Here is a 16329-nt window from a genome sequence, read left to right as displayed (position 1 = left end):
CGTGTTGTCTGCCAATTTTATTTTCACATCACTAAATTCTCCTACTTTCTTTTCATCAATTATATTATTATAATTATAATTATAATATTAGTGATAGTAAATAAAAAAAAATGTTATCATAATTATTGTCCGATTGCAACCTGACTGAAATTTTTATGTTTATTTTAATAACTATGATTCTCATATCAAATTTTTATAATTTGTTTGATGGCTACATCCTCAGGTTAATATGAAGTTATTTAATTTGGTTTTAGTTGAAAAATGTATTGGAATTTTAACGTTACACAAAAATTAAGTATTTTAATTTTAATTATATATTTTTTTAATTTTATTTATGGTTGCTCTCACATAACTAGCTGATTTTTACCCCCAATAAATGTATATATCTAAAAGCAGTAATAAAAAAGTTCTGAAAAGAAAAGAATGGTTTGTATTGGCATATTCTAAAGTAGTTGACCGGTGAAGCCGTTTAAAGTTGGAGTTCGTGAAATTTATATTGAGGCGAACCAACTAAGATCGCAACTAATTAAAGAAAATTAAAGTGACGGAATTATTGGTGTGTGAGGCTTTGAAATTAAAGTTTATTAAATTATTAAGAAAATCGAACAGAACAAATAGTTGGTGAATTACAAGATCTGGGAGGTTAAAGACTGAAGCAATTTGAAAAACCCAAAGATTGATTTAAAGAGAAATTTATTTTCTTATTTAGATTTTTTTTTCTTAATCTTTCTTACATAGATTGAAAATTAAAAAAAAATCAATCAAAGTCACTTACTAAATATAAATATAATTATGCATATTGACAAATTAATTAACAACTAGTATATTTATATATATATATATATATGAATATTGTATTTTTAATTATTTTGAAGTTCGATTGTATCCTAGCTATGATACTTATAATATATTTTTATTTATTAAAAATATCATAATAATTTTTTAGTGTATTTTAAACAAAAAGGGGATTGTCCTTTATCAATATCTTCTTCTTCTTTTTTTAATTCTTTCTTATTTTGCCATGTAGAACATATTCATGAAAACTTTTAAGAAGATATTCAACACATTCAATTAAGAAGTATAAAAAAAACAATAGTCTCAATTTGTGGTGCATGAAGATGGGTGCTTTGTTGAAAGAATATGAATTTTAAATACTTCTCTCAAACAAAATGACACATCTAAAGGAGATTGTTTTGAGAATTCATGAGAAGATTTATTCCCTAATTCTTGACTCTCAAATGAAATTCTTTATAGGATTGTGAAAGACAAATCTACTTATAGATTGTGTTTAACTCTTCATAAATACTTTGTGACCAATTTTTTTTATAATAAGTTGCTTAACAATAATTGACTATTTAGACTTCATATAAAAGACAATTAATTTTTGAATGAACACATTGATGAGATGAACTTAATGGATTAAAGAGATCAAGATGGAAGATAAAGATCTTGCAATGATCCTTCCATTATGGCTTTCCCTTTGTTTGAGAATTTTGTTAACTTTTTTTAGTATGAATGAAGATTTGCGTTTGTGATAGAAAATTTCAACATAGGATTGTTAAGGATGGTGATGAAGTTGGTTCGTCAAGGTTAACAATGCTTATTGTTGTCCAATGGTAGAAAAACAAGAAGATAAGGAAGGACAAAATCAATCAAAAGGGACATCTACAATTAAGGTAAAAAATTAGGTTAGTGGAAGAAATATTTTCCCAGAAGAATGGTCAAATATTTTTTGACTGATTTAGCATCTTTTGAACATTAGTTGTACTTTACATATGTGCCCAAAGAGGAATTGGTTTGACACACATGAGAAGATGTTTGTGGTAAATGTTTTGATGACCAATGATAATACTTACAAATTCATAGGCATCGATTTGTCAAAATTCGAATGCATGATAAAATACTAAGGAAATTATCAAACGTTCATCATATTTCATAATTGATGAAAAACCTTGTTTTAATGGGTGTATTGCATGCTAAAAGGTTCAAGTGCAATGTTAAAGTTGGCGATGTGAGTGTTGGGGAAGTTGAAGGTTGTGGTAATGCATGGGAACAAGGTTAAGAATTCATATATCCTAAAAGGTTCCACTATGACAAGTTACATTATGATAGTTTCCACATTATTTGTCTCCTTTTGCATTTGATAGTATTGTGTAACATTTATTTATGAATCACTTAGGTGAGAAATGGATGGTAGTTTTGGATGAACGTACATTATTAGCCAAGCACCATGTGACAAGAAACATAGAAAGTATTTTCCAAAGGCAATACATAACATGAAGATCACATTAAATTATGTTCATTCTAATTGCTAGAGTTCTTCCAAAATTTCATCATTGAAAGTAGAGCTGTCAAAACGGGTAACATGGCCTAGTCTGGCTCGACCCACCACGGGTTGATCACTTAGTAAGCCAACCCAACCCAGATCACTTATTAGCGAGCCAAAAAAATTTGAACCCGATCCGGCCCACAACAGGTTGGTGGGTTAAACGGATTGGCTCACAAGCTTACTTAATTAAAAAAAATACAATTTTTTTAAATTTTTTTTAGTCAAAACTAAATTATAATTATAATTAAAATCTAAATAAACTTAAATACAATCCAAATACAAACTAAAATTACAAAAATACCAAATTATCTATGTGTTGACTAAAAAAACAACCTAACTTGACTTAAATGCAAAGTCCAACTTAACAAAAAATACTTGTGTAACTCTTTATTTACGGGTTGGCTCACCAACCCGGTTCACCACGGGTTCAACCCGAGTGAGTCGAGTTCTAAGTGATCCAGGTCAAAAATCAACCCTTATTAAAACTTATAAAAAAATTTCAACCTAACCCGGCCCAAACCCATGGTAGGACGGGTTGGCTCACAGGTTTTAACCCATTTTGACAGCTCTAGTTGAAAAACATTAGATTTTCCTTTCTATCGGTGATGATTATTCATGGATGATTTGGATCTTCACAATAAAGTAGAAATTTGAAGCTTATGTTTGCTTCAAACATTGGTCTACTTTTATGCTTAATTATATTCATAAGAGGGTTTGATGTTTGAGGTCAAACAATGGATCAAAACTTTGCTCTAAGGACAATGAAAACATTTATAAAAATAAACGCATTGTAAGGCAAGACATTGCCCGTCATACTCCACGATAGAATGAGATAACTGAAAATATTTAACAAAGCCTCATTTGAAAGAGCAATGTGTATGTTGTTTCGTTCATGTTTGGATAAAAAGTACTAGATCAAATAATTATCAAGTGAAAAATGGTAAGTTAGAACGTTGCCCAACATATTATCATTTAGATAATGATAAGAAAGATCATACATCCAATAAGGAAGTTCTTATGGGCTTTAGTAGGGGTGTCAAAGTGAGTTAGCCTGATTCACATGGGTTGGCTCACCACAGGTTGAACTAAAACTAAGTCAACTCAAACTTAACTCACTTTTTGGTGTACCTAAAATTTTGTAACCTAACTCAAACTACCATGCATTAGTGAGTTAGTGGGTTGACTCACTATATTTTTTTATTTTTTATATATTTATCATAGTATAATCATAGTAGATTGACTCAATTCATTTTTGTATAGCAATACAATTAAAGTGTTCACCTATTTCACCAAACATTATTATAAAGATAGTAGTTGAAAATTAAAGTGTTAACCTATGTAATTTGGCAAACAAATAAATTAAACATCCAAAATATTAAAACATTATTGAACGTCATTATAGTATTTTAAAATATCAAATTGTCAACCTACATAATTAGAAGTAGTAAATAATTATAATAAAAAACTTATGAAAAAAATGGTAAAAAGCTAATAAAGGATCGTTGTTCGTGGGTTACGGGTAAACCCACCTTCAACCCAAATCAAACTCATTTAACTTGTGGTTAAGTGAGTAAGGTTTAATTTGACCTGCATTTTAAAAAAAAAATGAATTTTTCCAACCTATCACAACTCAAACCCGACTCACAAGATCGATTCTGGTTAACTTACGAGTTATAACTCATTTTAACATATCTATGCTTAAACGAATACTTTTCTAACAACTTAGGCACCCTTATTTATAAAAATCTATTACATGAAATTAGGGATGAACAATGGTCGAGTTAGATCAGATTCGGATCTAACCTGACCAATCTAACATAATCCAAATTTATTATATTTATATCCAGTACACCTTTAAGAATAAGAGGTCATTATCCTATATACAACACATCTATTATATTTAAATAAACAAAACTTAAATTATTCCTATCTTTCTTCATTGATTTATGATTGAGCTTCACAATTTAACTTGAGGATCTAAATTAGTTAACCATATTTATATACTTAAAATTCAATATTTTTCGATACTTATGAAGTCATTGAATCAACCTAATCTAATTAAATAACAACAAATAAGTTAAATTAATTATAAAAAATGCATTTTTTTCTTAGATCTAATTTATAATTTGTTAAGGTCAATATTATCATAAATCATTCTTTCATGTTTGATTGGAGACAAAAGAAAACACTTGATAATGGCATGGATTCTAGTTCTTAATCATGAATACACATTTGTCGATTCAATTGAATAATGATAACAATTATTACTTCCCAAACTGATTTCACGTGAACTAATTAACTTCAAATATATTTAATTAAAAAAGGCTTAATTATTCGCTTAGTTTTAAGTTTGGTTGGAAAGTTTTAATTGTTTCAATTGAGTCCTAAATTTTGTTAAAACGCTTCAATAAAGTCCTTTCCAATAGATCTTCAAAAAATGACGTTAGGAGGGTGGTGATGTGACAAAGTGCAACATATACATGTCTAATTTTTTAAATTTGATATGCAAAAGCAGTTGTTACGTGTCAACTTTTTTCACTTTATGAAGAGAAGATGTTTGCCCTAATAAATGATGTGTCCATCTTGCATCTCAATCAACCTTTTTTTCTTTTCACGCACATTCCCCGCTTTCTTCTTCCTCATTATACAACTGACACCAAAGCCAAACACCCATGGCTTCTTCCTTGCTCAACCACTGAGCCAATGTCGTACCCTTGCAGATTTAGCTCATATCCACTTAAATTATGGCACCATTTTCAATTTCCCACCACTTTGTCGCCTTCGTCTTCCTCAAAATCCAAGTTTTTGATCCAATTTCTTTCTTTTCTTTCACAAATTTTTAAAAAGACCTTGAGTTTAAGTTAAGTTTGGAGCTTTATGGCAATGCAAAAGTTGTCAATTGGGGTGTTGAAGTCCTTCTTCATGGGAATGATGGCAGTCAATGGAGTTTTCCGTAATAGTTCATATGGGTTTTCTTTTGGATCGCATGAAGAGGAATTTAAGATTGTTGGTGTTCAGTTTAGTGATGAGTGATGGTGTCTGATGAACAATGGAGTTTATTAGAGAGGATAATGGAGTGCCACTAAGCGTGGATGAAGGGCTCTTCTATGTGATTTTATGTGTGAATTGATGGAGAGGAATGGCGTGGATATAAAAAATGAAGGTGAATAATGGAAGTATTTCTTGATGAAGGATTCAAGAGAGTGTGGTGTAATGGGATTGTGATAATGGTGAATTGAGGTGCAACCCTAAAAGTATGGAGGCATTGTGTATAGGGATGACAAATAAATCCGCCACGTGGGAATTGTTCGAATTCATCCCCGTTTTAACGGAGAATTCCCACATTGATTGGGTGTGAGTATGGGGAATACCCAACTTTTTCAATTCAGTATGCATATGAGGATGAGGATGTACATATCTGCCTATCCCCGTCTCTATACTCTCCATAATACCCGTCCCCGAATTATTTTGGTCCCCGTTTAAATTATAAAAATACTTATAGTTTATTAAGTAACCTTACACACACACACACACACACACACTACACACTTTTTATCTTTTATTTCTTCTAATTGTTTGGTTTGTCATGAAATTTTTTCGCATCTCCAAAGATATTTTTCGTCTTATCATATGTTTCACACAATTATGTTTAAATGATGTATGTCAATTAAATATTTTTTGTCTCACATTTGAATATTTGTACTTTGTTTTAATATTTTTATTTATTGTATATTTTTCTTTTCACATGAAAATGTTTAACTCTGTCAATTTAAATGTTCAATAACATAAACCTTTCATTTATTAGGTTATATAAAAAATTTATCTTCTTTATTATATTATTATTATTTTCATTTGAAGAACTTTTTTATTTCGTTAAAACAATTTTCGTTATCTCTTACCATTGCTAAAACAATTTTAATTTTATCATTTTTCTTTGTACGATTTCATTCAATGGTCTCTCAAATTGTTTCTAAGACACATTTGATAATTTTTTTAATATTTTTATTTGTTATTTTTTTTATCATGTAGAACACTATTTTTCTATTTTTTATATAATTATTTTTATTTTCTAATTCACTATCATATATGTAATTTTATCACTCTAATTGTATAAATAAATTTTATTTACTATAATATAATAATTTAATGTAATTGTCATGAATTTTTTTTATCACCATTCAACATATATTGAAGCTCAAAAGATGAAAGATATATACTAAAATTCTATTGTTTTTAAATCTTTAAATTTTGTGTGATTTTGATCAAGTGATGTATTATTACTTTTAGAATTTTAAAAAATTGAAGTAAACAAACATTTAAAATATTTTTTAATTTAAATATTTATTTTCTTTTTATATTTTTTGAAAAATATTTTTAAATTTTATTAACTAGGTTTCATTAACATTTGTAAATTTAATAAATGTTTTTGTTCTCATGAAATTTTATTTGGTATTTTAATTTGAAATGTATACAATTATAATTTCTTTCTAAATATTTGAAATTGAAGAAACAAGTCTCCTTTTAATATTGAATATTTGACTATATTATGTTTCTTTTACCATAATTTTATATTATTTTATAAAATTAATTAATTGATTTTGAATCGGTGAGGAAGCATGTACGGGTACGGATACAAGTATATAATCCTCAACAACAACAGCACTGGCTAAACCAGGATATCGGATTTCATCCCAACCCAAATTAAAAATCCTTACTCGAAAATAACGATCTCCACAAAACAGAGTACATATATAATGCACGTCATCCAAATTATATAAATCTTCAAAATCAGCCGATATACGAAACAATTTGTTCCTAATTAACTTTTCTTCAAAATCCATATGAAATACATTCCCTATTGGATCGGTAAACTAATTAGTTCCAAGTGACAACTTAAATCCCCATTCAATCATAAAACCTTCTTCGAAGGAAAGATATTCCTAAATAAATTAACAAAAAAAATATCACCCGAATATACTGAGTGAAATCAAAGAACGAAAAGATCTACACAAACAAAAAATACGAATCAATCACGCAAGCAGGATGAAGAACAATTAACCTTACCTCACCAGGATGAAGTAACATAATCGAATTTTGGAAGAGATTTTTGAAACTATATTTACCGGTGGATGAAAAAGAAGGAAACATCTCTGTTTTTCAAAATAAGGGTGCATTTGTTGCGATTAAACTAGATTGCCAGAATCATAGACTCCTTAAACGTATTTTGAAAAAAGCATTTATTAGATTTGATAACTTAACTTTTACAAAAACCCAATTTTTTTTTTCAAATACTACAAAGATATCTCGAATTTATTACAGGAATATTTTACTTTTTACAAATAATAAAATATTATTAACTAATAAACCTACCTAAAAACCAAAGTTAATATACTCGATTATTATAGATAAAAATCATCTCTAAGTAAAAAAGAAAAGAAAAGATCCGTACGTATACACGGTCAGGACCTAGTTTGTTTTCTGAAAATGTGTAAGAGATATCAAAATATGTCCCGTCCCACTTTATTGCAATCCCTACTTCTAGTTATGTATGAAGTAGAATTTCACTCACATTTTTTAATATTGTTATTAACCCAAATTTCTGTCAGAAAATATTAGTATGCCACATCCGCAGCTCAACTACAAAATAAGCATGTCTACTTCCACACCACAGTTGATAATAATTTTGACGTCGTTACCAAAAAAGTATATGATTGAAACGTTTTAATAAAATTTAAAATTCAATTGAAACAAAAATCAAAGTAAGAATCGACTTGAAACTTCTTAATAAAAAATAATGCTAAATGAAAAATCAAACCTTAAAAAGAATAATATTTCTTACTTACAGGATCACCGGCCAACTAAAAAAACTAATCACAAACTGAAAAAGTCAACTTTTAGAATTGCATCCCCGAAACAGCGTTGACTACACCAATTTGAATACCAATTTTAAATTTAACAATCTAACCAGCGTAATCAAATTTTCAAAAGCACGCACGCTTTAAAGTTGCAACGTCAAAATTTTCAAAATCAAATTCAAGTAAACAAACACTTCTGTGTTAGTTACCGTTCACACACTTCAACCGTTGAAACTGCGTGGGTGTGGGGCCCACACTACAACACTCACATTAGTTACACGTCTATTTTATTAACTTCAAAAATATTAAGCTTAATCTTTTTCCATCGATTATTTATTTGTCTATTTAGTCTCTTATCAATAAATATTTAATTCAGATTAATTTTAGAGATTCAATCAAGTTTTCAATATTTAAAAATTAAATAACATGATTTTTGTTTATAATAATACTTTATGGGTATTTTGGGAAATTCATTCTGAAACGTTCACTTGAACCTTTTTTCTGATTTCTCCCTCTCACTCTGATTCTACTGTTCGTTGCCAAGCGCATGAGAGCGACAAGACAACATCTTTGTGTACTAAAACACAACACAAACACTCACCTTAGTTACTTGTCGCTTTTCTTCACTTTGTGTTTTTTTGTCGCGTGCTACAAATTCTAGCAAGCACGAACGAGGCTGTTTTTGTGCTGCTTCTCTTCTGCTTTTGTTTCCGTTTGTTTGTGCAGGTGGCGATGGAAATGGGAGGTTCTGACGTGGCCGAAACGACGACGAATCAAGGAGAACGGAGTTCGGAGAAGAAGAGTTTGAGAACGGAGGTTGATACTTCAGCACCCTTTGAATCGGTGAAGGATGCGGTCACAATGTTTGGGGGTATTGGTTACTGGAAACCCCTCCACAGTAAGATTAATACGTGTGTGCCTTCTCATTCTGAGGTAGTCCCTCCCTCTCTCTCTCTCTCTCTAATTGAGTTGTGGCATTGCTACGTATAGCACCACACAAGCTGAAAAATACTGCCATTTCGTTGTTTTGGTATGTTCCTCTCCCTTTTCAGTGGAAAAGGTGGTACCTTTGTTGATGGAATTTTGATGGGTGTCTCTGTTGTTTTACTTGCGTGGAGTGGGAGAAACTGGGGTTCTTTTGTTTTTCGTTTGATTTTTGTGTGGTAAGTTGTGATATGTTGCAGTGTATGGACTCATTTGTGCTGTTTCCTTAATGTTTGCTGTCGAAAAATTGTTTTGTTGTTGTCATTCTAGGTTGTTTCTCCTTGTTTCCTTTGGCTCGTGGGTTAAGATTAAGGGAAAGGGACTCTTAAGATTGAGGTTTCAAATTATGGCTGCAGAGTCTATTTTTGTGGAGTTCTTGGTATTGCAGGAAATTGCGGCTACAATTGTGGTCGGAGGCTTCAAACACCTTCACATTACGTTCAAAATTGTGGTTGTGAACTGTTTTTAAAAACCTTGTTCAAGGTTTAAAAGATCTAGAGACTTTTTCAAGGTTTTAAAAATGATTTGCAGCTGCAACTGTGGCACAATTTCAAGGCTTTTTGGGGTCTCTGGTCATAAATGGGGCCGCATTTGTTTTACTTCTTTTTAGTTTTGGGCAAAATCATGACTGTAATTGCAATTTAGAACCTTGGACTTACGATTTAGTTTCCAGTGAGGAGAGGAACTGGAAAAAATAAAAGCATCTTGTTTTGAGAAGAGAACTCTTAGTTGGAGGGAAAGTATTTGGGGTCCTTATTTTCCCTTCCCTCTAAACCTTTGAAGCAAACAACAAATTTTATTCAAATCCCTCTCTCCTTCCTTCTTTTTATATCTGTGTTGTACGAGGATTGGATCCCATGAACTGTTGTTTAAGTCATTTATGGGGAATGCTGTTAAAATTCAAGGAAAAAAGTTAAAAAGGCTATCTTTGTATTAATTTCTTGATTGGTAAATTGGAATGAAACTATTGGAGTTTTAAGGACAAAATTTAAATACTTCAAGTGCTTTGGGTGTTGTTAGCCAATTAGAAGTGAAGTTTCACTTCAGTAATGTGTTGATCTTTAACCCAAACCAAAATTATGCTAATTACCATCTACGTTTTGTCCTTGGCATTATACTTACTATATTTGTTAATCTTGGGTTTTTCATTAAATTTCCTTTTCAAGTATTTGGTTGAGCTAAATTTTCAAGTATCTCACCCATCCCCATCTTTGGTTAGCAGCAGCACTCAGCAGAGCTCAGCGCTGAAAAACTGGAGGAGCAGGCTTCAGTGTTGGAGAAAGAACTGATCTTGAAAGAAAGGGAAACTCTTGATGTGTTGAAAGAATTGGAAAGTACCAAAAAGCTTGTTGAAGAATTGAAATCAAAGATACAGAAGGAACAGTCTGAAGTGAATTTGAATCTTCAGCTTGGGGAATGTGATGGAAAATCAGTTGTTGAAGAGAATGAAGAAAAGGAAAACCAAATGAGTCAATTGAATGTTTTTCAACCTTCCAACCAAGGTTTTGCTTCCCATCTTCCATCTGCGCCGGGTGTAATATTACAGGAACTGAAGCAGGCCAAGTTGAATTTATCCAGAACTACTGTTGATCTGGCTGATGTTCGAACTTCTGTAGAATCGCTTAATAAGAAGTTAGAGAAGGAAAGAATCTCACTTGAGAAAACTCGTGAGAGGTTAGCTCAAAATACTTCAAAAATATCTTCTCTTGAGGAAGAGCTAAACCATACCAGATTGAGGCTGCAAGTAGCAAAAGGTGCTGAAATCAAAGATGCTTCAGAGGATCCTTCAGTTATTACTAGAGAGCTCCAGCGACTGAGTTCTGAGGCTGAGAATTTCAAAATAATGGGAGAATCTGCAAAAGCAGAAGTTCTGAGAACTATGTCTGAGATTGAACAGACAAAAACCATGATAAGAACTGCTGAAATCAGATTGGTAGCAGCCAGAAAAATGAAAGAAGCTGCTAGAGCCGCAGAAGCTTTTGCCCTTGCAGAAATTAACGCATTGTCTCATCATGAAAATGAGAGTTTACCTGGAAATCAGATTACCCTTTCATTTGAAGAGTACACGGCTCTGAGATGCAAAGCACGTGATGCAGAGGAACAATCTAGGAAGAGAGTTGCAAATGCAATGCTTGAAGTTGATGAAAGAAATTTGTCAAACATGGAGATTTTGAAAAGGGTAGAAGAAGCTGCAGAGGAAGTTAAAACCAGCAAGAAGGCCCTTGAAGAAGCTCTGGAAAGGGTAGAAGCTGCAAATAGAGACAAGGTAGCGGTTGAAGAGGCTTTAAGGAATTGGCGTTCGGAGGGTCACAAAAGACGCTCTATACAAAACTCCACCAAGTTCAAAAACTCTTGTTCGTCTCATCATTGGAGAGATCCTCGGTTACTCGATGTTAATGGATTGCATCTGGTGAATGATGAAGCCAAGCCAGTTCTAAAGTCAACCCTATCAATAGGACAAATACTTAGCCGAAAGCTGCTTCAACCACAAGAGTTTGAAGCCGGAGAAAGAATCTCAATGAAACAGAATGTGTCTCTGGGTCAGATGCTTGGGAAACAAAACATTGATCCACCAATTGACAACAGACAAGTTGAGAAAGTAACTGGTCGTAAGTTGTTTTCTACCAAGAGAAATAAATTTGGATTTGCACGATTCTCTCACATCTTGTCAAAACAGCAGAAGAATAAGAAGAAGCCAACCCTGAATTTGAGGTGATACATTCATCGTTTGAAGCCAAAAGCTAGACTCTAGTTGCATCTTTTATCAGTGCTTGTCGGATTTGTAATGCTTGCTTAAATAGAATCTTGTATTTTAACTGTGTTTAACTATTTTTAAGGTTGCAATTCTGCTTGTATAATGTGTATTGACTTGTAGAGATGATTCATATGAATTCATAACCTCTTCAATCGTGGTGTTGTAATTTTTCATTTGCCTAATGTTTTTTTTACTGCTATATTTATACACAGTTCTATAAAAAGCTAGAGTAAGAATAATAAGGCCTTCATGCATTGAAGCATCGTTCTCACAATAATGTCAAGCATTTGATTGAAAACGAAATGAGATCAAAGATTGTGAAATGCTTGGAGATTTTTCTTATCTGAATTAAGAAGTAACAATAATGGAGAAATAACGTTTTCAATTATTTGTGAGTCTAGCTGTAATTTTTCATATTTGTGAGGATTTTTAGCTGTTTACAATAATTCACATAACTTTTTTAATCAAACATGAATTAACTTCTTTGTTAAAATTTGTTAGGATTCATGATTATGCTTTTTGGTAATTACTTGATGATGCTAGAGTGATTCTTAAACTGTGGATTATTTGGCTTGTGGTTTTACTTCACATTATCGAAATTTTTTCTCAAATAATACTTTTTAAAAATAAATTTATCAAATTGTTAGAAGTTTCATATAATATATAAGTGAAGTGCAAACTTCATTTTATAAATTGATTTTGTAGAATTGAATTAGATTTAAAATTCGTTTCTAATATGATATAAGAGTCATTATTTAAACAAAGTTATATAAACTTCACATTTTTACTTCTTTTTACTTTATATTGTTTGAATATTTTTTTTATTATCTGAGCGTTATTGTTTACTGAATATTAAATAAATCTTTATGACTAATATTTTAAATAAGTGTTTTTAATAAAATGTCATGTGAAGATAAGTTATTAACGAATTTTAAACATTAACCTAATTAATCAAAGTTCATAATCATTTAATAAAAGTTTATTTGGAACTGATATTTTTTTTTCAACAGTTAACTAATGCGTTTTGAAATTGGATTGGTAATCTATGTTTTGTAGTTTAATGGATAGTAAAACCTTGAATATTATAATTAGTGTTCCATTAGAAAATGAGAGCGTTTAAAATTTTGAAAAGATCAAAATTACGATCATTTTAAGATAAAGGGAGAAATTTGCTTACTCTGTTGTCGATTTTTTTTTAGTTTATTAAGATAAGTATGAATGTCATCTAACCATAGTGTTATTAAATACAAATTTTTCATTACATAACTCATTCAAAACATAATTTTAAAGTGTCTAACCATGACCCAATTTGTTTATAAAAAACATTTTGCCTAACATATCTTAGATTATAAATTTGAAATTTACTACTAAGCGATTTATTGAAATAAACATCAAGAATATATGTAATGCTTTTCATATAAAACAGTCCCTTAATTTCAGGCAATTTAATGAATTTTTTACTTTAATGAATTTAATTAATTTTTTACTTTAATGAAAATGTCTATTAAAAAATTATTTAACTGACAAATATAATTTTTTTAACATCTCACATTCTTTATCTTATATTTAATATAGATGTTAAACTCTATAAAAAATATAGTTAATTATGTAAACATTTTTCTATAATTTTAAACTACTCAAAATTATGAATGTGGTTCGAAAAAACATTATTAATAACCAGTTCATCTAATATAGTTAAGCAACTTTTGTGCAATTAGAGCTAATAATAAAATTTGAACAACGTTTTTTATGTATTAGATATACTGTACTAGGCTAAAACTTTTCTATGGCATTTAAAAAAAATATATATAATTATTGATTTGGTACCCCAATTTTTTATTAAGTTCAATTTGATACTTATACTTTTAGTTTGTTCAATTTAATACCCAAATGTCTAAAATGATTCAATTTGGTCATCTCCGTAAAGTTGAAGTTAACACCGTGTCCGTACAGGACATTGTCAAGCCATGAAATTTTTTATTTTTTATTTTTTATTTTTAATTTTAATTTAAAAAAAAAATAAAAACGGCCACATGTCAGATTATCATCGTGCCACGTGACAGCTTACAATCATGACACATGATAGTGGTAATAGTTATTTTTAATTTAGTTCTCTATTGAAATTTTTGGTTCAATTTAGTACCTCAATTCTTTAAAACGATCTAATTTTGTAATTTTCAATTTGAAACCAAATTAGTAACTAAGTTTAATTATAACTTATATATACATGTTAAAATAATTGTTTTGAATTTATACACCAAATCACTATACCTAAATATTCAAATTATTTTATTTTTTACAAGTGTAAAAAATTTCATGTGTAAAAAATTACAAAGGTAAAAAATGTAAAAAATAAAATAATTTAATTATTCAGGTGAAATGATTTGATGTATATATTAGAAAAATTTATGGTAACATGTATATATAAATTGTAATTAAGCTTATTTACTAATTTGGTCTCAAATTGGAGAGGACGAAATTGAATCATTTTAAAAAATTGGGTACTAAATTGAACCAAAAATTTAAATAAATGACTAAATTAAAAACAACTATTATCACTACCACGTGACAGGATGATAAACTAACACGTGACAGTTTTTAAATTTTGTGAAAAAAAATTAAATTAAAAAAATTAAAAATTAAAATTTTTACGGCTTGACATGTGTCCTACACGGACACGATGTTATCTCCAACTTAACAAAGAGGACCTCCAAATTGAATATTTTTAGATAATTGGGTACTGAGTTAAACAAACCAAAAGTATGAAGATAAAATTGAACTTAATTAAAAAATTGGGTTACCAAATTAGTAATTATAAAAAAAATATATATATTGGATCAAACGGAAAAGGAGTAATTAGTAAAGTATACCACACCAAACCCTTTCATTATGAAAAAAAACAGATAAAAAAAGTGAGAACATTTCAAAATTTGAATTAAAACATATAAGAATTGAAATTTTAAAGGCTTTGTAGTGAATTCACTAGATAAAGTATTGACCTGTTTGGTTTTTTTTTATAATAAAATAAAAATTCAATCTTAGTATGAAAAATTTAATTTTATTAATTTTATTTGAATTTCATTAATCATTAAGTTAATTAAATATATATTTAAATTTTAATAATTATCAAGTATATTTATTAAAAAAAATAATGTTAATTTTTCTTTAATAGTCACACTGAACCATTATTAAAAAATTCAATTACTTTAACTATAAATAAATTTTAAATAAAATTAAAGAAATTAAAATTTTTATATTAATACTATAATTTTTTATTATATTAAAAATAAAATATATTAATATTTATTAAATTAACCAACCATTTATCCAATTCTTAGTTATTGTTTGTAAAATTTTATTTTATTTTTTCTATTTGATCAAATAAAAAACACACTTTGTATTTCTCTATTCTTTTTCCCTTGTGTCCAAACATTGACAGTTAAGTAGAACGAACATTCAAATGTAAAAATAAACAAAAAAATTCAGCTATTTGTTATGGGTAACTGAGAAGGGTGTTTCTACATAAAAAATACCAAGTTTGGTAAATTTCTAATGTTTCACACTTTTGTCGGATCTCACGATGTTTCCTTTCATTGTTTGAACAATAATTTAATTTTTTCATAGCATATTTTCGTAAAAAGTACTAAATATTTTTTAGAATTTAACTAAAATATATTAATGGTGGAGATTTTATTTTCACTAATGTTGAATCATCAAGCACAGTAATATTATTAATTTTCATCGCATCTTAAAAGTTAATTATTCACAGTATACAACTTAATACTGATAATACATAAAAATATAAAAAAACTAAATTTTATTTTTTAAAATGTTACCACATTAAATATATATATATATATATATTCTTATAAATATTAAAATAATTAAAAAATATTTTTTACTCTTTCAGTGAATACATGATTAATTTCTTCTTTTTTCTTTCTTGGGCCTTCTTAGTACGTATACATTTAAATGCATGGCCAAGAAGTACAATAATTTGTTCTTTCTTCACATATAAAGAAAATTATTGCCTTTTAATCTTTGATCTATGCTATATTAATTCAAACCAGCGTTTTTTAACACATTACGTCTGATTTTGTCCATCAACATTGGATTCTAATAAACAATTGCAGGGACAAATTTTCTATTATTCGAAAAAAATAAAGTGTACATTTTTCAAATATAGAAAATATCAAAGTAGAAGGAAACCCCACTCCTAGTGATTGCGTAGAAATTAAGATTAATGATGTTTTTCCCTTCTCACCTTTCAGTTATCTGGTAGCAGTTTTAGACAGATATTTATTTTTGCACACGAACATAGCAGATCACGTCCCTTCATTTTTTTCATCAGAGCTAGATTCCCTCCTTGATTATGGCACGTAACGATGAAGTGTGAGGCACACATT

General features: G+C 29.3%; 1 protein-coding gene across 3 annotated transcripts; it reads left to right on the top strand.

Moving 5' to 3' along the window:
- The first annotated feature begins 8672 nt into the window (after nt 1–8672).
- LOC114183151 (WEB family protein At2g38370-like) lies at nt 8673–12089 on the top strand. Of its 3 annotated transcripts, none has more exons than XM_028070061.1 (2): nt 8673–9117; nt 10394–12089. In XM_028070061.1, the coding sequence occupies exons 1-2, from the start codon at nt 8917–8919 to the stop codon at nt 11882–11884; spliced, it is 1692 nt and encodes a 563-aa protein (XP_027925862.1). In that variant the 5' UTR covers nt 8673–8916; the 3' UTR covers nt 11885–12089. The 3 variants fall into 3 exon arrangements, with proteins under 3 accessions (XP_027925862.1, XP_027925860.1, XP_027925861.1); XM_028070059.1 differs by having other exon boundaries at nt 8674–9117; nt 10388–12089; XM_028070060.1 differs by having other exon boundaries at nt 8676–9117; nt 10391–12089.
- Nucleotides 12090–16329: the final 4240 nt, after the last annotated feature.

The sequence above is a fragment of the Vigna unguiculata genome, chromosome 5, assembly GCF_004118075.2.
Source record: "Vigna unguiculata cultivar IT97K-499-35 chromosome 5, ASM411807v1, whole genome shotgun sequence".
NCBI classification, from domain to species: domain Eukaryota; kingdom Viridiplantae; phylum Streptophyta; class Magnoliopsida; order Fabales; family Fabaceae; genus Vigna; species Vigna unguiculata.
The sequence above is the reverse complement of the archived record's forward strand: the minus strand, read 5'-3'. Positions and strand labels throughout refer to the sequence as shown.